At 34.8% G+C, this 19,320-nt stretch overlaps 1 protein-coding gene and 1 long non-coding RNA gene across 11 annotated transcripts; both read left to right on the top strand.

The window, feature by feature from the left end:
* Nucleotides 1-2,514: 2,514 nt before the first annotated feature.
* On the top strand, nt 2,515-15,188 carry LOC140003893 (arogenate dehydratase/prephenate dehydratase 1, chloroplastic-like). 10 transcript variants are annotated; one of them, XM_072048692.1, is made up of 13 exons: nt 2,515-2,679; nt 3,355-3,486; nt 5,759-5,826; nt 5,961-6,053; nt 6,190-6,390; nt 7,469-7,549; nt 7,627-7,722; nt 9,839-9,916; nt 9,989-10,078; nt 10,165-10,232; nt 11,306-11,387; nt 13,064-13,170; nt 14,736-15,188. In XM_072048692.1, exons 1-12 carry the CDS (start codon nt 2,616-2,618, stop codon nt 13,121-13,123), a joined length of 1,113 nt encoding a protein of 370 aa, XP_071904793.1. In that variant the 5' UTR covers nt 2,515-2,615; the 3' UTR covers nt 13,124-13,170; nt 14,736-15,188. The 10 variants fall into 10 exon arrangements, 7 of the variants coding, with proteins under 7 accessions (XP_071904793.1, XP_071904790.1, XP_071904792.1 ...); XM_072048689.1 differs by lacking the exon at nt 2,515-2,679 and having other exon boundaries at nt 2,686-3,486; nt 13,067-13,170; XM_072048691.1 differs by lacking the exon at nt 2,515-2,679 and having other exon boundaries at nt 2,686-3,486; nt 13,067-13,170; nt 14,696-15,188.
* A 2,026-nt stretch (nt 15,189-17,214) lies between these two features.
* Nucleotides 17,215-18,934, top strand: LOC113688516 (uncharacterized). Its single transcript, XR_003447978.2, has 2 exons — nt 17,215-17,351; nt 18,533-18,934. It is a non-coding gene; the product is annotated as an uncharacterized lncRNA (long non-coding RNA).
* The last annotated feature ends 386 nt before the right edge of the window (nt 18,935-19,320 follow it).

Below are 19,320 nucleotides of genomic sequence, written 5' to 3'. Positions count from 1 at the left end.
GAGCCATACTTTAAACTTACGTGGGATTAGGAAATAGAATTGGAAGATGACGTTTGGTAACAATCCAATGGGGGAAAAGGAAGCAAATTGTTTGAAGAAACCCACCTATTATTTCAGCTAGCAGAAAGGAAACGGCGGCGCAAACAATAAAAAGAAGACAGCAATAGACCATCTGGGACTTGGACTTTTTCTTTGCTTTTGTTTTCTTCGTTGTTAGGAGACTAGCGGCGAAAAATCTTTTACTCCTTCTTCAATTAACAAAACTCCATGAAAACTTTGATTGGCTTTGTTGTCATGACTATGCGGCAAGGCTAGATCGTTTATCTAGTTGAGGAATAAATCGAGGATCGGGGCACCATAACTGTGAGATCGTTTTAATTGCTTATTTTTAATTTATATGTTCATGGGTATTTGATTATTCTCTATTTTTTCCCTAAGTTATTATTGTTTAGATTTATTGGATAATTAGGCATGTTATTCGATTGTCTAAATAATTGATAGCCAATTAGGATGTTGGCACGTCGCCTTTAAGCATCTTGATTAGTGGCAAACGAGACAATTGCACCGCCTCGCAAGCGGTCTAATTTGGATCGTGGGGATAATTAATCTAGCCTAAACAAATCCGCATGTGTGTTTGTCATCTAGAATTGGGTCTTTCTAATTTCTAATGCTGTGGCCACATTAAATCCTGTGAGCGTTTCTGGGGTTGTCTAGTCACAAGAGGGTAGTTTATGAGCGTCTCTTGACTACCATAAAATTAAGGAAAGATTGGTGGTTGGGCGCGTCGCTTGACCACTTCAACCAATTTATTCGTGAGTATATGAATTGTCCCTTGTATCTGTGATCAGTTGTGTGCTTCGATGCCAAGATTAATTCCTTGACTAGGTTGTTTTAATTAATTGTTATTTGTGTAATTTGGTTCCTGCTATCTTACTCAACTTTGAATTTCCGTTTTTATTCCTTTTTAATTAGTTGGTACTATTGCTAAAAATTCCCCCCCCCCCCCATTTTCCTGTATGATTTGCCTACCTGTTCCCTGAGGAGACAACCCTACTTGCCCTGTTTACAAATTAAATTTGAGATTGTGTTGGTTGGCAACTAGGCTATTATTTTTAAATTTTATTTTTGGTGGTTTGACAACCACCAAGTTTTTTATCTTGAATTTTTTCAAATTTTGTTGTCAAATTTAGAATTTCTTAAATCTATCTCATCAAATCTCATCTTAACATTTGAGTTTGAATCAATTGATTAGTAGATTTGGGAGAGAGCAAACGGTGCAATTGGAAGCATGCACAAATGATATTGGAACTATAAGTGTTTTATATTTTGAGTGTTTTTTGAATTTCTTAGTGTAATATTCTATTGATTTTTTAGTTCTGTTGTGTCTGATATTTGTTCTTCACATGTATTTGTATCTCTGTATGGATCTATTTGTATTTGTGTATGATTGATGTAAGTTCTACTATTAGTGCAGATTTAATGAAATGATAATATTTTTATAAAAAAAAATGAAAATATCATCCACGATGCAAAGTAGAGGCCCCAAACCATTTAGAGCTTATGCCAAATCCTTCTAATCTTTACATTTGTCTCATATTGCTAAACTTGCATAATCTATTATAGGGATGATAGTGGGTCTGAGTACTCTCAAAAATCTTTCTTACTAAACTCTAGCCCTTATATCTAAATTTTTTATCAAACCCTATCACATAACCCTACGAATTTTAACTTCTATTACCAAATATTCAGAAAAAGTAATTAACTATTATCAAACTCAAATTAATACATACATAATGTTAAATCAGCACATTATATTAAATTTTAAACTTGGGTAGAGTCATACAACCTACATGAGAGGAATTCGGCATTTTATGAAGGGTAAAATGCCTCTGTTAGACACATATACACACGGGTTTCGAGTTTTGGGATTTTAGGGTTCTGTTATCAAACCCTAACGGATTACCCATCGATTATCTAATTAGATTAACCATTGTCGATCGTCTAATAAGATTAACCACCGGATCGGATCGAGTCAGGATTGCAAATGAATCGAGCCGCTCGCGAGCAGCTCGAGTTGCGGTTAACATTAAGTTTAAACTGACTAAATTGAGCTCAAGCTCAAAAATATTCAGTTCGTTAGCTCGTAAGCTGACTCAATTATATTTTTTATTTTTTATTTTAATAGTAAAATTATATATATATTCCTAATATTTTATTATTTGTTAAGAAAAATTATTATTTTATTTATTTTTTAAAATAATTAATTAAATTTTTTATTTGTTAAACTCGAATTTGAGTCGAACTCGAGTTCGAATTTGAGTCGAACTCGAATTCGAGTTCGAGTTTAATAAAACTAAGTTGCGACTCGATTCGATTACATCAAAACTCGACTCAACTCGACTTGTTTGTACTCCTAACTCACATATATCGGATTTAACTTTTGCCATCCCTAATCTACTATTTATGAGATATTTTACCGTAATAGAAAATTATAAGTGTATCTAGTGAACCATAATAGAAAATCCTACACCATATCATATACAACTTATACAACAAATCGACATAAAATAAAAAATGATGCGCCTCCTGATTTTTAGAAGTTTCGATATTTGGAGATGTTTGGGCATATGATATGGCTTAAGCATATCGTGTGTTTCTTAAGTCATCTCTGTTGCTTAGGTAAAATCAACTATATAATCTCTTATCCATTTCACCAACAAAAATCCACTCGTGAAACAATTATCAGCCATCCACTGTTTCTCCTCATGCCACCTGATCTTATGTGGAACATTTGACGATCATACCCAAAACGTAAACAGCCCATGTCACCTAACTCTTGTCGGAATTTCCTACCAAAAATACCACTTCAATGCCTTGTAACCATAACTGCTCAAACGGACAAATTTAGATTCCACAAAGTCATAGTGTTTAAAATCCTTAATCAAGAATCTTGTCAAACTTCTAATTCAAGCCAAAACCACCAACCAAGTAGTCCTATTATATTTCACGTTAATCTGGTACAAATAAGACCCCTTCACCTAATTTTCTTGGTGATGCATATTTATATAATGCAGCCCAATTCCATCAACCCTTCAATTCATTGTGTCATACTTTCATAAGAAACTTCTTTCTTTTCTTGGATTGATAAAATATTTTGGTTCTATTGTTGGTCTTTCTTTTCTTGGATTGGTAAAATTTTTTTGTTATATTGTTGGTTTGATGGTTTGATGGCTGTCAAGAATTTAATTAACTTGGGGTGTTTGTTTCCTCAAGTGGGATGTGCACAGTTTAGTGAAAAGCCCAGTGTATATGCTTGTTTAGGCTTGAAATGTAGTGAATTTATTGGGTTTTCAGGAAATCATGCAATAAGGTGTCTTGGAGATCAGAATTCTTCTTCCAATTCAGCTTCTGAATTGCCAAGTGTGGTTGATAACAGAGAAAGCAGCTTGGCTAACAAATTGCAGAAGGATTTGAGCTCTTTACCAAGTAAAGTTTACTCTAAATTTATTTTGCTGAATATGAAGAGTGCTCTGTTGTTTAGTTGTGTATTGGAACCTGTTATTTGGTAGTTTTGATGTTAACTTCTAATATTTTAGCAGTTGCTGCTAAAATGTGAGCTTTTTCAGTTTGGATGAAATGGAAAGAGCGTTTGTTGTTAAGTGCTCTTGCAGCCTCTTAATTTCAGCATCAAAATAGATATAGGATCTATGTATGTTCATTATTAATTTTGTAAGAGGGCTAGAATTTGATTTAAGGGTTGTTGTTCTTGTGTTTATTAGAAAGTACTAGCTGATTACTTTATTTTGATAAACCTATTACTATATTAGTTCCCTTCAATTCTCTTGGTTAGTTCAATCTGACCATTTCTAGTTTAAATTGACTATTTGTAGTTTCCTGAAGATGAGAGGTGAAAAGGGATGGTGGAGAAAAGATAGGATGCCGGGAATGGGGATTACTTGTTTTGACTATTCTTCTGATGGATTTTGCAAAAATAATTGCCCAACAAAGCCAACTAGTACATTGCATAATAACCTCTCTATACACAGACACAAATTGTTTCTTAAAAGGGCTGTTAAACTCAAGCAAATTTCGTGTCACTCTTTCCAAGTTTTCTTTCGCAAACACTTAATAATAGTGAAAAAGAGAGAAAATTTCAAGGGGATGTAATTGTACCGCAATGTGCTTGACTAGTGTCTAGTTTATTCCCCTATGATTCTTGGAATACACATGTTCTGTGAATGAATTGGGAGCTGGTATGGTGCTTCATACTATCTAAACTATGTATTAGTTTTGTCTGATATACATTACTCATAATGCTGTGTAGGATTCTGCTTTCAGATCCCTTGTTTGTTAAACAGATTAAGATTTATGTCAAAGAGAGGAATCACTGCAAAACATATTATTTCTCCATTCGTAAAAATGCAACATATGAATATCTGCATTGGATGATGGTTGTCAACTGCATGAATCAGTTCATTTGTTTTACTGCAGTATAAGGGTACAATTCTTCATTATTTGGTTGTTGTCACCAACTGCTTGAACAAGTAACAATATCAATTTATACATGGTGATGAAATTTGTCGTCCAACTGTAGAGCATCTTTCCTATTGGGTGCCTAGGGGGCTAGCTAGTGGTTCTCACTCAGCCTGTAGGAAAGAGACAGCTAAATTTAATATTTTTGGCACTTGAACTGCTCAAGGTTGGTTTAGCCAAAATTGTTGCTGACAAATCTCTTGAGGTGCTTCTCATCTCTATTGCATCAGGATCCTGGATTTACCCATCAACATAGTTAGGAAGTTGATTAAGGTGGTCGTTTTGCAGGCTCTGTGCTCTAGGAAAGTCAATACCTAATAGGCATTCCAAGTTCTTTACGCAGGTATATGGATCCGGCTGCAGGTGACAGTATGAATTGAAACAAACAATTATGGAAAGAAATTGGATGCTTATGATATCTCCTGTAAAAATGGACTCTTTTCTTAGTCCAACATGGGAAAAAAGGGACCTTCTTTTGGCTATTTTTTATAGCATTCACGCTTCAAATGCCATTCTCAATGCATTTGGAAATGTAATCCACATTTCACAAGAAGCAATGAGTAAGTTCACATTAAGAGACATACTTTAGAAATCTAAATTGTATAAATATGTTTTGCGAATGGTAGAATGACGGATAATGAAAGATACCTGATTGAGCAATATTGCTTGTGGAAAGTCCATGGACTTTTCTTCTATTAGAGGCTGAATGCTATATCATTTTCTTTTCATTAAAGCAGTAGCAGTAGCATTTTCTTTTCATTTCCAAATGCCATACTCAATGCATTTGGAAATGTAATCCACATTTCACAAGAAGCAATGAGTAAGTTCACATTAAGAGACATATTTTAGAAATCTAAATTGTATAAATATGTTTCACGAATAGTAGAATGACGGATAATGAAAGATACCTGATTGAGCAATATTGCTTGTGGAAAGTCCATGGACTTTTCTTCTATTAGAGGCTGAATGCTATATCATTTTCTTTTCATTATAGCAGTAGCATTTGGATTTGTCAAGATAAGTTAGATTCTTATGGCTCAGCAATTCCATAGCTAGCTTCAGCAAGAGTGTCACTTTGGCTTGCAACTGGTTCCAAATCTTAGTTAGTTCTCTTTGTTGAAGTTTCTCAGTGATCCTGCAGGGTCTGCTGTCTTTTGCATGTTCGGTTGACTATTAACATCTTATCTTCTTCAATTTGAATAATTTATGAGACTATCAACTGCAGGACCATTATCTGTCTCTGACTTTTCTACTTTTCCAAGTCATGGTTCGAAGGTGCGGGTATCTTTTAAGGTACTTTGCCCTGGTATTTTATGGTGTTTGGTTGCTAAATTTTATTTTCACAGAAATAGATGAAACAAGTAATATTTTTGTTTGTCTGAACCAAAAAATCCTTCTGTTTGTACTTGTTTTGATTGATGATACAGGGAGAGCCTGGTTCATATAGTGAAGATGCAGCACTGAAAGCTTATCCACAATGCGAAACTGTTCCTTGTAATGAGTTTGAAGATGCTTTTAAGGTGATGCAAGCGATACATTGCTACCTACTAACTGTCTAGCTTAGTTCATGAGAAAGACAATTCATGTTGCCTGAGTTAGGTCCCAATGTACTTCCTAACCCTATCTCTGCTATCACTCTTGTGAATGCAATTACAGGCAGTTGAATTATGGATCGCTGATAGAGCAGTTCTCCCGATTGAAAATTCTTTAAGTGGAAGTATTCATCGAAACTATGACTTGCTCCTTCGTCATAGACTACATATTGTGGGTGAGGTTCAGTTGCCTGTAAATTTTTGCCTTCTAGCACTACCAGGCATCCCACTGGAGCGGTTAAAACGTGTCCTAAGCCATCCGCAGGTTAGTATTCTATATTTCTCTTTAGTTTGTAATAGTGGTTGGAGCCACAATTTGTCCAAGAGTATTACTTGATGATAATTCAGTCTATTCTTCACTTGTGATAAATGCACTATTCCAAAGAACTTGTCATAAAACTATGATGCACACTTAGTTTTTGTTAATTTGTCCGTTCACGAATGAAGACGAAATAAGTACAAAGCATAAGTCATGTGAAACATGGGGATGGAATGAAGGATGCGCACTAGTTGCATCATCTTTCTGTTTCACTCTTGGCTTACTGCAGTCATTTTCATCCAAAAAGTCAGGTTCCACAACTTAGTTAATGTGGTATTTTATATCCTGGATCTTGGGATGGCAAAATAATTTGCAACTGTTGTTTAAGGTAAGCTTTCTTTACTTCATAATGAAGTTACTGCAATTTATAGTTGGAAGTTCTAGCGTCTATGAAAGCTTGTCATATACTTGGTCATTGTTGTCTTCAGAATCACTTTTTGCATCATTCATCCTTCTAATCTCACTTAGCTGAAATCAAGTGAAAAGTTTTTCTGCACATCTCCTGGAGTACAAGTGTCAAGCACAAAAAATCAAGACTGAAAATATTCCAAATTCTGTTTATCTGTAGCCTCAGGAATGATAGATGTCCACCTATCCTGGACCTTTAAGTGAGCTACCAATCTGTACCTCAAACTCGTAATCTATATGCACTTTAAAGATATGTTACAGTGTAACTTATTAATTTATTTCACATGTTTTCACATATCCTTGTTTAATATTGAAACCCTCAGAAGAGAAATTGATTTGCTGTTGGACTTATTTCTCATACCAAAGTGTAAACACCAGCATTACCAAAACTAGCTACATTGAACTCCACCCATCTAGAATGAAATAAGAAAAAAAGTTTAAGAAAAACTAATTTGCCATGTGATCCTTGAGTGCCTTTATGGACGGGCATATTGGACCCTTGAAAATTCGTGTTAATAGCATTCCTATCTTTACCGTGGAGGGTTATTCCATGAAACATGCACAAGTCTTAATGCCATTCCCTGGTTTTTACAATATGAAAAGCTCTTACCTTCAGGCACTTGCACAAAGCGATAATTTTCTCAGCAAGTTAGGTGTTGTCAGAGAAAATTTTGAAGACACTGCTGGTGCTGCTCAGGTGACAAAGCTATTTCTGTTTAATTGTAAATCTGATATAACTCTTTATTGATTTTGACACTATTTATTCACACTCAGCTTGTAGTTTCAAAGAGAATGTTTGATGCTGGTGTCATTGCAACTGCTCGAGCTGCAGAAATCTATGGACTCAATATAGTTGCCAAAGCAATTCAGGTACTAAATTCTTGTATGCAGCTTAAATTTCTCAAAGCCTTATAACTAATTTAGGAATGTTGGTTTTATTAAAAATAAGGAAACCAACTTCTGAGAAAGCCATGTTAGAGTTGGTTTTCTTTTCTTTTTTACCACTTGCTCCACCTCCCTTCTCTAATATTCCTTCTCCTCATGTTTCTTATCCAAAACTTAAAATCTAACAACCCATTTACTTTTGATGCACCGCCACCACCTGTTATGGCCAATACTACTAGTACTTATTCTAGTTTTGTAATCATCTACTTCTCGCTTTCCTCCTTTTTTGATGCGTGCCCTGCACTGTCTTCTTGTTGGTATCATTGTTTTTTAGTACAAATGGGTCTTACTCTTACCCTAAAGACGACAACAAGGGCTTGGCAGTGGTAGTTCAACATCCATATCGGCGGTGAACAGGGATTATTGGGAGTGAGAGGGGCTGTAGGAGGCACAACATGTGGTCTGCTTGCTTGGCTGCTGTACTATTTTATTCTTCCCTTCTGATATATGCATGATAGATGGAAGGAGAGAGAGGAGTGCAGAAGAGTGGAGTGAGTTTGGACAAAAAGGAATAATGCAGAAGAACAAACAATTCCAAAAGAAGAAAATAGAAGAAAAATGACTTTCCTATATTGGGAACGTGAATAAAATCAAAAAGATTTAACAATATCAATATTCTGGTAAAAAAATGTAGAAAACCCACGAAGTAATGGCATAACTATTGAGTTACATCACATAATGTGCAGTTTATTGGTGAACAGCTTTTACTGCAACAAATGCTTGCATTGCAGTTGAAATGTAATTTTTACACTCAATTAAGAGAGATGTATGGTTTGGCATTGTCCTTTCTTCAATTTTAGCCAGTCTCCTCCCAAATACTTTCATTGAAATTGTGTACTTCTGCTGGCTTGAGGACATGTCTCTCAACACCATGCACATAGTTCACATAACTTAAATGTTTTGTCTCCCAACACAATGCACATAGTTCATGTCATTTAAATGCATTGTCTCTTAATACAATGCACATAGTTTGCATCACTAAAATGTATATCCCACAGATTGACAACTTGTGTCGAGTGGATTTTTTAATGCAGTCATGTGCAGTTCATCAATTCTGTAAAGAATAATGTGTTAAAAAACTTTCATTTCTTCAGTTTCCAATGTCTCTTACCCTACATAATTTTGTTCCTAATTTTGAAGTTCCTTGAGATGTGTCCATATGAAAAAACTGGTCCTCCTGACTCAATTCTTATATTCCTCAGTTTGGTACTTATGTCTGAGTATGTGTTTCCATTCCGGAGTTCATGTGGTTGACTTGATTAGCTTATGTAAATTTGACTCTTTACAATTTTTGTCTACTGATAGCAATGTCTCTCTTACCACATGATCTCATTGGATGGTAGAATTTCGTTGCCTGGATTTAGCATATGTTGGCAGCATTCTAATGAAGCTTAAAAAGTAAAATTGATTATCCATTTCTTAGATCGTCTTTTGACATACTTGATATCCTTTTTGTCGTTTGTTTGGAGGCTCTCACAAGGATATTTGTAGAAAAAATCCTTCCTTAGGTAACTGTGCCACAAGATATTTTGGCATTATGCCACTTTATTAATTCTTGTCAACCTGACTTTGATAGATATGCAACAGATTTATGATTTTGCTTACCAGCAAACTGATTCTGATTGTTCATGCCTAACGGACTTCTTGCATTCAGTGTTAAACATGCCATGCCCATGTAACCTCTGAGTTCTACGTGGCCTTCAGTATGCTCCACCTTGTCATCCAATTGAAATGCTGATTTTTTTTTTTTTTTTTTCCTCTAAGGATGGCTGAGCCTGTGCTTTATTAATTCTTTTGTAATGGGAAAAAGGTGGGAGGAAGGCTTTAAGGCTGCATTGAATTTGCTTTGCAGATTTTCTTAAGGTTGTACAAACATGTATGTTGGTAGATAAACCTGTTGACAATCAATGCTTGTCAAAATATGTCTGACTGCGAGAACAGAAGAAGAAAGCAAACATATAAATATATAATTACTGTCAGAAACTGTACGAAGCTCAATTGTTATAGCTGATGATACTCATATTCTTGAAAATCTTTGCAGGATGAACCAGATAACTTTACACGCTTTATTATACTTGCAAGAGATCCTATAATTCCAAGGACAGACAAGGCTTTTAAGGTATGTTATACATTTCACACTCTTGTCAGTTCATGTATATTATGCTTAGAAGTGCATGATTGCCTGTTTCAGACAAGTATTGTATTTACTTTAGAGGAAGGCCCAGGAGTAATATTCAAAGCCTTAGCAGTGTTTGCACTGAGGGATATTAACTTGACAAAGGTACTAAGAAGTAACATCTTTTTCAACTGGGGATATTATACATGGCAAATTGTTAGCCAGTTATTTTATGTCCACCTGATTTTCAGATTGAAAGTCGCCCCCAAAGAAAGCAACCACTGAGAGTAGTTGATGACTCCAATAATGGAACTGCCAAGTGAGTACTTCTTTTGTTATTTCAAACAGGTTCTCAAATCTGTGATGATCCAGAGCAGACAAGTGCATGGCTTCACTGTTGTAACCATGTTCCTTTTGTGAACCTTCTAGAATAGTTACCCTTAAAGATGTGAAGCTCATCTCTTTGCTTTGGCCTCAACTGGTACTAGTTTAAGTTTAAAAGTAACTTTTGCCCTATTACTACCCCTGACTTCTACTTAGCCTATCTAAGATTATGTTACTGGTGGGTGATAGATTATTAGGCATATTGCAACAAAATATACATATTTTCTCCTTCTCCTGCTGTTTCTTAACTTAATCCCAATAAGACTAAAAATAACAATAAAATGAATTTTCTTCTTTTCTGTTTTCCATCATGATCTAAAGTTGTTTTGCAGACTATTTTCTGTTGCTTGTGTCAGACTATTCGTAGGGATTTAATAGAATTTTTGTCAAACATTTACACACAAGTTAGATTAATATTAGCCGAAACACTCCGAGGGTTGAACCTAAGGGGGACCCACAAGAAACACCCATCCAACCACTAGGGATTTAATAGAATGAAAAGGAAAAAATGGTCTTTGTGATAGATGATGCCTTTTTAACTGCCTTTATACCTTTTATCTCTTCTTATAGGTATTAATCTATCCTTCCTAGGGGAATAGCTTAATGGATAAAAAGCTGCAAGCTTGAGCTTGTAGGTTCATCTCCACATCCCTCTAAAGTTCAAATAGAATCTTTAGATGAATTGGCATCAGGATTTACAGGAGAAAGTTGTTATCTGAGAAGATTTTATGGAGGTTGACCATGTGGAGTTAGTAAAGAGGTTTTTCAGCATATTATTTAGGATGATAAACATGATAATTTACAGCACCATTTGATTAAAGTTGTTCTCGCTAATCAAACTTTAGAATTAACTGAAAATTTTGGGGTTTTAGTTCCAGAACAATTTTTTTGTATTATATCTCCACTAGGCATTGACACAACTTTTTGGAAATATACTTCTTTAGTACAATAGAGTATTTTAATCTTGTTTACACCGTTGAAGCTAATATTTATTACTTATGGCTGCAGGTATTTTGATTATCTGTTCTATATTGACTTTGAGGCATCTATGGCAGAATCTCGTGCACAAAATGCTTTAGGTCATTTGCAGGTTTATTTCCGTCTTTCATCCATTTGCACGAACTAATCTGTGCATTTCATTGTTGCTGGTACTGTGATCACTTCAACTCTATTTTTTTTTTCAACTCATTGTTTGGCAACTTCGTTGAAATTAGAATCAAAGTACCACTTAATTTTTTTATTATCATTATGCAATTTCCAGAAAGAAACTTTTGGTCTTAACTTGTATTAAAATCACATACTACTTCCAAAGGATGAACTAGTGCTTATGTACTTGATGGATTTTTTTTTCTAAGACGGTTATGATTATTGATGCATAGTTCAATACAAAACAAGATATACCTTGACCTTGATTTTTATATTTCTTGACATTTTTGTTCTTTATATATCTTTGTAATTACTATTTGTTGCTTTATGGTGTAAATAATATTTTAATCAGTTTCTAGGGTATCGTAACTTTTCTTTAGCAGTACCACTTCACCCTTTATATGCTGAGCTGTTGCTCACTTCATGCGATGCTTCTGTTTTATTAGGATAACATGATTTACTTTTATGTCATAATGTCTTCATGATTATTTGCTTCTTAAAATGTAATGGTTGTACATCCTTACGTGAATACCCATTTTGTTGTCAGCACCTGTTATTTCATGTTCTCCCTCCCTTTCTCACCTCTATGCTTGCTTTGAGTTAGTTCTAAACCCTATTGACATGGATATCCATTTATAACAATTTGAACTACCCAAGCTCTATGCATAAATAAACTTTTGAGATTGAGTGAATATTGTGTCAAAAAATGAAGCTGCACTCCTTGATGCAGATTGAGATAACCTGTTTAATGTAGTATTCGATAACAACCTTGCAAGAATATATCTTAAGTTGCGAAGGAAGACAAAAGGAATTGAAGCAAACACGAGAGTTAGAAAAGAGAAGAAAGTAGTTCAAGATTATTGCTCTCTTTTCATTGGTTGATGATTGGGCGTTTGGAAGAATTTCACTGAGAAATCACTTTCCTGTTTAAGTCATATGAAGACACTCGGGCTTAAAAGAGAAATACATCATCTTCTCTCTAATTTTCTTTTGTTTTTAACCTGTGCACCAGTTATAGAGTGGCTTGCTACATTTAGTCAAAGAATGAAAACTGAACAAAGAAAAAGGAAAAAGATTGATCAAGGCAAAAATAAGTATCCACTCTTCCACATAACCAACTCCTCTCATGAACTACATATAAGTAAATGAAATAGTTTCCTGAATTTCATATCTCCTCAGTCATTTTAAGCCTCCCACAGAAGGTTAGGTAAGCTGTAGTTAGTTTTTTCCCATTGACCTGCATACAAGATGCCAAGTTCATTATTCTCTGTTATAATCTGGGAGCAAAATAGTCCTGTTATTGGGCATTCACTATGGAGGCGTCATAAGTAAGGTGCAGTTGGAATTTGATGCTCGACTTGTGCCTGTTCTAGCACTGTATGACTTATATACAAAAGCTGTTAGAGAGAAACTATAGTATGTGTTATCTAGATTTTGGTTTTCCAGAGAGTGAAGCAAATTTTAACAATGCTATGTGTGATTTGGTGTATTCACCGTTTGTCACTGTTACTTTGATATTTTTCGTGCTAGTTAATGATTCTGACAAACAGTGTTTGATCACAGTTTGCTTGAAAGATTAGATTGTATCTGCCTTGTCATAATTTGTATGTTTTTGTTTAGCAGGACTTTGCAACATTTCTTCGTATACTTGGAAGTTATCCCATAGACGCAGCTGCTTAGTTAGATGCCAAATGAATAATTTGTTCTGATCCAGTGACCGGTGAAAGGTGAGTCTTTTCCAATGTCTTGACTTGCCTGTAGTCTAATCTTTGCCTGTAGCTATCCTTTGGGCTTACCAAATTTCAGCAAACTAGAAAACCTTGGGATGAGATACGTTTTGAGCAAATGGATGTATTAACTTCTCAGGAATATCAAATCTTTAGTGAAATACACTGACGATTAATTGGAATTTGTGCAGCTGAATATAAAATAAATGCTCTTATTTGAGGTTGACTACTACTGCTGACTAATTATAAAACAATGGTTAAAATTCCTGCTTCAAATATGATGAGTAAAATAAGGGAAAAGTTTTAATTTCTTTCCTCATCCGAATTAAAATGATTTCAAAATATGACTTCTTAGACTCTATAATTGGTGAATACCTCAGCAGGATTTTGATCAATTTTCTGGTTGATACACCTAGATGTGCTTTTCCACTTTCTTTGTTCGCATAGAAATGTATCTGACACTTTTTAGTTCGCCTTGAGCAGCATTTTGCAGACCTTCACCTGCTTGCCGTTTAACTAGTCTTGTACTTTCATTCACAGAGCAAATGACACCAAATTGGGCCTATTTAAGAGTTGAGACTAGGTCACATTTGGATATCCTCAAATCCTTTGTTCTCTTGCTTAATGCATTCTGTCCTGCTCCTATCATGGAAATAACAATCTTAGTTTGCTTATTTATGGCTTCTGTACATATATGAAGAAAGAGTTTGAAGACATTTGTACACCAACCTAATAGAGGGCCATTCTTACAGTTTTTCCTTTTTAAGTTTAACGACGTCAAGGGCACCCCTTTTTAAGCCTTCTCTGGTACCAACTAAACTATGCCCAATGCTTTCTTATCCCTCCCTCATATATCTTTAAAGGAAAAGAAGAAAGATCCAAGAAAGTGGATAATACTTTGTGGAGGACATTTGTTTGTACTTAGGACAGAGGTAAGCTAGAACTAGCAATGTTATCCTCTGTCTCTAAGCCAAGACAGTTGTTTAAGCGGGAAAAGTTTGAGCTTTCCTCGTTTTTTATGTCTAAAATACTTCTTGAATGATTAGGACAGGTAAAAAGCAGTCCCTTGCATGCTATAGTTTTTGAATATTTTCCGTTACATTTTTGGGTAATACTACAGTATATCATTGCTGACCATAAAATGGACGTGTTAAAAAGAGGCTATTATTTCTTTTGTTTTTTTCTTGACTTTCTTTTCAATACATTGTTCACCATACAGATAGTGCATGGTCAGTCAGACATCAGCACTTTTTAATGAAAATTGTGTTTTTTTCCCTGTTTTGGGATTGATGTGGATTTTGCAGTTTCCTTATTGGCTAAAATGAACTTGGCAGTGTTAAACTTTCAATACAATGGTTTTTCTAGGAAGTAGTTTGGCAGACTATAATATCCAAACAGAAACAAGATTAACAACAACAACAACAACAATAATAATAATAAAGTAGTTGACTTGTTCTCTTCTTGATTCCTTTCCAACTTATGGCAATGTGTATTTAGGCTGCGTTTTGTGCATTTTGTTGTAAAGATGATGGCTTCTGAAAACTCGTTGGATTTGCATGCATCAGCCAGGGGAGTAATTTACAACATTGGAGTCAATGTTTGGAACAGCTGGAATTTCTTTTGCAAGAAGGGAGTGGTGAATCGCAGCATAGAAATTGTAGGCATCCAAGTCCTTCTCTGTACTGGAATGGCAACCGCCCCGTCCTTCCCTACATCATCATCAGCTACATACAATTCAACAAGTTGTCTGCAGATCTTTCTGTTATTTTATGGGAGGGATTTAATTTGGGTACAGTTGAGATGCATACCTGCAGCATCTAGCTTTCCTCCACAGCTCTACCAATCCCCTATACCCAGCGGAGATCTTTGCATTCTTGATTCATTAGTTGAAGCTGGAAGAAAATCATGAATTGCTCTTAGTCGTTTTGAGTGCTTTCTTTCTACTGCTACACTGAAAAGTACTCTCAGCCAAGGCCATACTTTAATAATCACATATAATCAAAAGCACTTTTGATCTATTTCAACTTATTTGTGTGGCTGAGAAGGATGAGTCTCTACTGATCACCACCAATTGCACGGTTAAGTATGCGAACATGTCCTAATAGGCTATACTTTAAGAAACCTATGCTGCTTAAAGTAGAACTAATCTGAAGTGAATCATTACGTGTCATGATAAAAAAAAAAGTCTAAAGAAGATATTATTTTCTAGAGTTGTGTAATACGCATGCTGTCATGTAGTGGAGTCTGTATTGCTTCATGATAATGTGGTTAAAACTACACTCTTTGGTGCTCTTTTGCCTGATGGAAGACAAAAATAGAGTCTGCAATGTTTCAATTGTCCATGTGTATGAGCTGATGGATTCAGATGTGTTATAGGGAAGTGCAGAAGTGGTTGATCATATTGAACAGAAATGAATATGAGAAAAGAGTATTGCTTGAAAGAGAGGGAAATCAGTCTCAGATTTTCTTTTGAAAGGATATTTAGCTGCATGTTTGGACTTTAGACCTTAATAGATTCACTCATGTTTTCTTTTTCTTTCTTTACTGAATGAGTTTATTCAACCACAATGTCTAACATTTCGTGCTAACAAAGATGGATTGTAGGATTTTTCTTCGCCTTCTACATACAATAGCACATATGAAATTGAAGTGACTTGATTATATATGCAACTCAATTCCTCCGCCCTCTAATTATACGCTAGGATTTTGGGCTGAATTATTCAAAAACCAATATGAATATCATAGAAGAGGAGGAGGAGGAAAAAAGACGGCTCAAAACTGCATTTTGCCCTGTATCTTTGCTCAAAACTGAAGAATGAAGGATTATGCTTTATTGTATGCTTTGTGCTTGCTTGAGTTTTGAGGGCTCTGCCAACTTGTAGCTGGCAAACTCAATTTTAAACCACCTTTCGACTAGATACAAAAGACCAAACAAGAAGATCCCTCATGATCTCAACTTTCAAGGTCACATTCAAACATGATTTCAGTTTCTTTCAACTCAACAAATTAGCATGGAAATGGACTAAGAATTTTAAGCCCTTCTTTTAACCTTGGAAGATGGGTAAGGCGGCCAAAAGGCACCCGCAACCAATTGCATGGCAGGCGGCAGACATCGCATAAGTAGCTCCAGTTAAGCCAGCCCAATACCATATTTAGTATCATACGTCTAGTAGTGGTGGAAAGTTCCATGCTATTCATAGAATATATAGTTGGAAATTTTTACAATATTCGTTGACTATATATTATTCCACGCCGAACAATTTATTTAGTGGCATCACATGCTTGAATTACTAGTCGAAATTCTATGCTCAAATCAAGAAAGATTTCATTGGAGGCAAATTTTTAGGTGCCAAAAAGCATATTTTCGACATTGCTAAGTAATATCGAAAAGTCGAGAAATAAGCTTTTAAAAGTATTTATGGATACTCCTTATTGATAAAATCGGTGTTTCTTGACAATTAGCTAGTCACATGTTGAGTAGTAGCTGATTTCCATAAGAATTTGGCATTGTAGCAGGCCTCTTTATTTGTAAAGTATGGTATAAAGTGCTTGATTCAAAAGCATTAAAATTTGTTTATTTTACATTTTTTTTTAATCGAATGCCTAACGGGTCCTAGAAAAACCAACCGGGATCCCTAATGGGTCTAGAAAAATCGACGGGGATTAAATCACCACCGAATTAAACGGGTGCGTTGGACGTCTTAAAAAATTGACGAGAATTGAATCACCATCGGATCAGATGGATGCATAATAAATCCGTATAAATTTTAAACAAAAAATCACATATAATAACACATTAATAGAAAATAACTTAAACTTTTGATCTCGCACCCTACTCAGAGTCTTAAGGGGTTTCCAAGTCCAAGGGCGTTGTTCGTCGTATATTTTACAATTGTATTTCCAACATTTAGTGAACATAGTCCGGCCAGACTATACTATGGTCTATGTCAGACATTATGGTAGATATACAGTGGAAGATTGTCCCATGACCAGATTCAATGAACCTCCAAAGGGTATCTTTTCCGCATGTTATGTCTCTGCTTTAATAGGTGAGACGTGACAGGGTGAATACACACAATCTTCCACATAATAGCGGTCTAGGCTGCTTCTGCTACTTTTCTTCTTCCTCTTCTTCTTCTTCGAGTTCATGTTGCCCAATCTTCTTAGATGTGAGCCTAAAGGTACTTCTGTCCTTTTTCTTTCAACTACTTTCTTGAAAATTAAGATTAATTTTGCACGAAAACGTATATCACAATCTTGTATTGAAGAGTAGGTATTTCTTTTCTCAAGAGAATTTCAGAAGTTCTGTTGTTAGAACTCCCTCTTCTACATTTATGGTTTCTTGGATTGTACAGATTTTTGCTTCTTTCCTACTATGCCTAGCACACCTTGTAGATTTTTAGGATTTTATTGAGGGTCAGATGTATCCATTTTTTGCTTCTGATAACTTTCTTGCACATTTTAGATTATTAATGTTTGAAGCCCTAATCATACCAAAATTTAGCTAAGAAAATTAGTACATATTTTCTAATGTTTCATTGTAGCACATGTAGCTCTTCTTCTTGAAATGTACGTACATTCAATTTTTTTTAATACGGGAATGGTGGGATTTAAAAAGCCGAAAGGGAAAGAAGGGGTGAGAGAAAGGGGAAAGTGAATCAAGAACATCTAATTTTTAGTATCCTAACATTAACTATTAGACTAAAACATCCTCAATTGATAGTTATTTTTAAATTTACGAAAAAAAAGAAGTTGATACAGAAATGTAAGCATATACTTTAAATCTAACAAATGTTTCCAACTGTTATAGTCCCAAATGCATGCAACATAATTTTTGTTTCATGTTAATATGGTATAACCTTGTACATTATGTTTTTTTGAGTACTCTGCCTTGGGCCATGCTACCCAAATAGGGCTCTGGTAGTGAATTAGTTGGTAATTGCAATGGAAAAATATGCTAGATCAGCTTGGACTCAAATAATTAAGAAAATTAAGCAGTTTAATAAGATGTTAACATTTTTTTTTTTTTTTGTTAACTAGAAACCTTGGTTCTTTCTTGTTTCCTAAGGATTAAGTAAAAAGAAATGAAAGTGACCATTTGTATCAATTTTTTAAAATGATAGCGACAGAATACTTGCATACAATTGGACATGAACTCACGTGTAAGTGAATTACTATAAATTATAGTGCAGTGTCGAAGTATTTAAGGGCCTATAATCTTCTTATTCGACCATTAAACTGAGGTCTCATTGTCGATCAGGGCTTATAATCTACTTATTCGACCATTAAACTAAGGTCTCATTGTCAACCAGTTTGTCACTCTCGATATATTTTTTCGACGTAACTGAGGAACTTTTTTTAGGAATGGACGGGAAACATGAACGAACTTTTGAACGTCGGATCACAACTCTCAACTCAACTGAAATGCAGGAAGTTAGAACCAAGAAGCTGAGAAGGCTATGATAATAGAAACATGGACTATGAAGATGCTGTAAATTTTGCAAAATTTTTACAGCGGATGTTTATTTGGAGAGTTCCCCCACAAACTTCAATGATATTGCTCCACTTCTATGGCTAAGAGAATGAAGACTGTTATATTTCTTTTTCTCAAAGATGATTTGTCTACGTAATAAGAGCAGTGAAAGTTAATGTTTTGTATTGGTTTCTTTCTTTTATACTCAACTTTTCATTCTTTCTGCAATTTGAACTCATGTTACCAACGACAATGAAATAAATGACTGAGGTGCTTTGAGTTTTATTTGAAGGAGGTGCTTTGAGTTAGGATAATAAAATAATAAAATCTTCAATAAATGTTTTGTGTCCTCAAAATCTTTTGATTTGTGAATAGTGATTTTTTTTTTTTTTGGTGTATGCTTTGACAAGTGATAGCTACAAAATTGGCTTTTAGCATTGTCAACATTTTTCTATTTTAAATTTATAATTAATTTTTTATACACTAACAGTATATATACTTTTACTATTGAACGTATAACATATAATTCGCATTTAAATTTGAAATTCAAATTTTGTGTATGTGTTGGACATCAAACAGTGATAGTGTAGACACTGTAAGTATATATAAGATTTATTCTTCAACTTGTATTATCATATAAGGTGCTAGAAGGGAAAATACATCTACACCATAAGAGT

This window comes from Coffea arabica, chromosome 5e, assembly GCF_036785885.1.
Source record: "Coffea arabica cultivar ET-39 chromosome 5e, Coffea Arabica ET-39 HiFi, whole genome shotgun sequence".
In the NCBI taxonomy this organism is placed as follows: Eukaryota; Viridiplantae; Streptophyta; class Magnoliopsida; order Gentianales; family Rubiaceae; genus Coffea; species Coffea arabica.
This window is presented reverse-complemented; position numbering and strand designations above follow the sequence as displayed.

Excerpts from the sequence above, each read along its gene's own strand:
- LOC140003893 (XM_072048686.1), top strand. The coding sequence starts at position 3,228 with ATGGCTGTCAAGAATTTAATTAACTTGGGGTGTTTGTTTCCTCAAGTG. Across the intron at positions 10,079-10,164 it reads GGGATATTAACTTGACAAAG|ATTGAAAGTCGCCCCCAAAG; the intron begins GTACTAAGAAGT and ends CCTGATTTTCAG. Across the intron at positions 11,388-13,063 it reads ATGCTTTAGGTCATTTGCAG|CAGGACTTTGCAACATTTCT; the intron begins GTTTATTTCCGT and ends GTTTTTGTTTAG.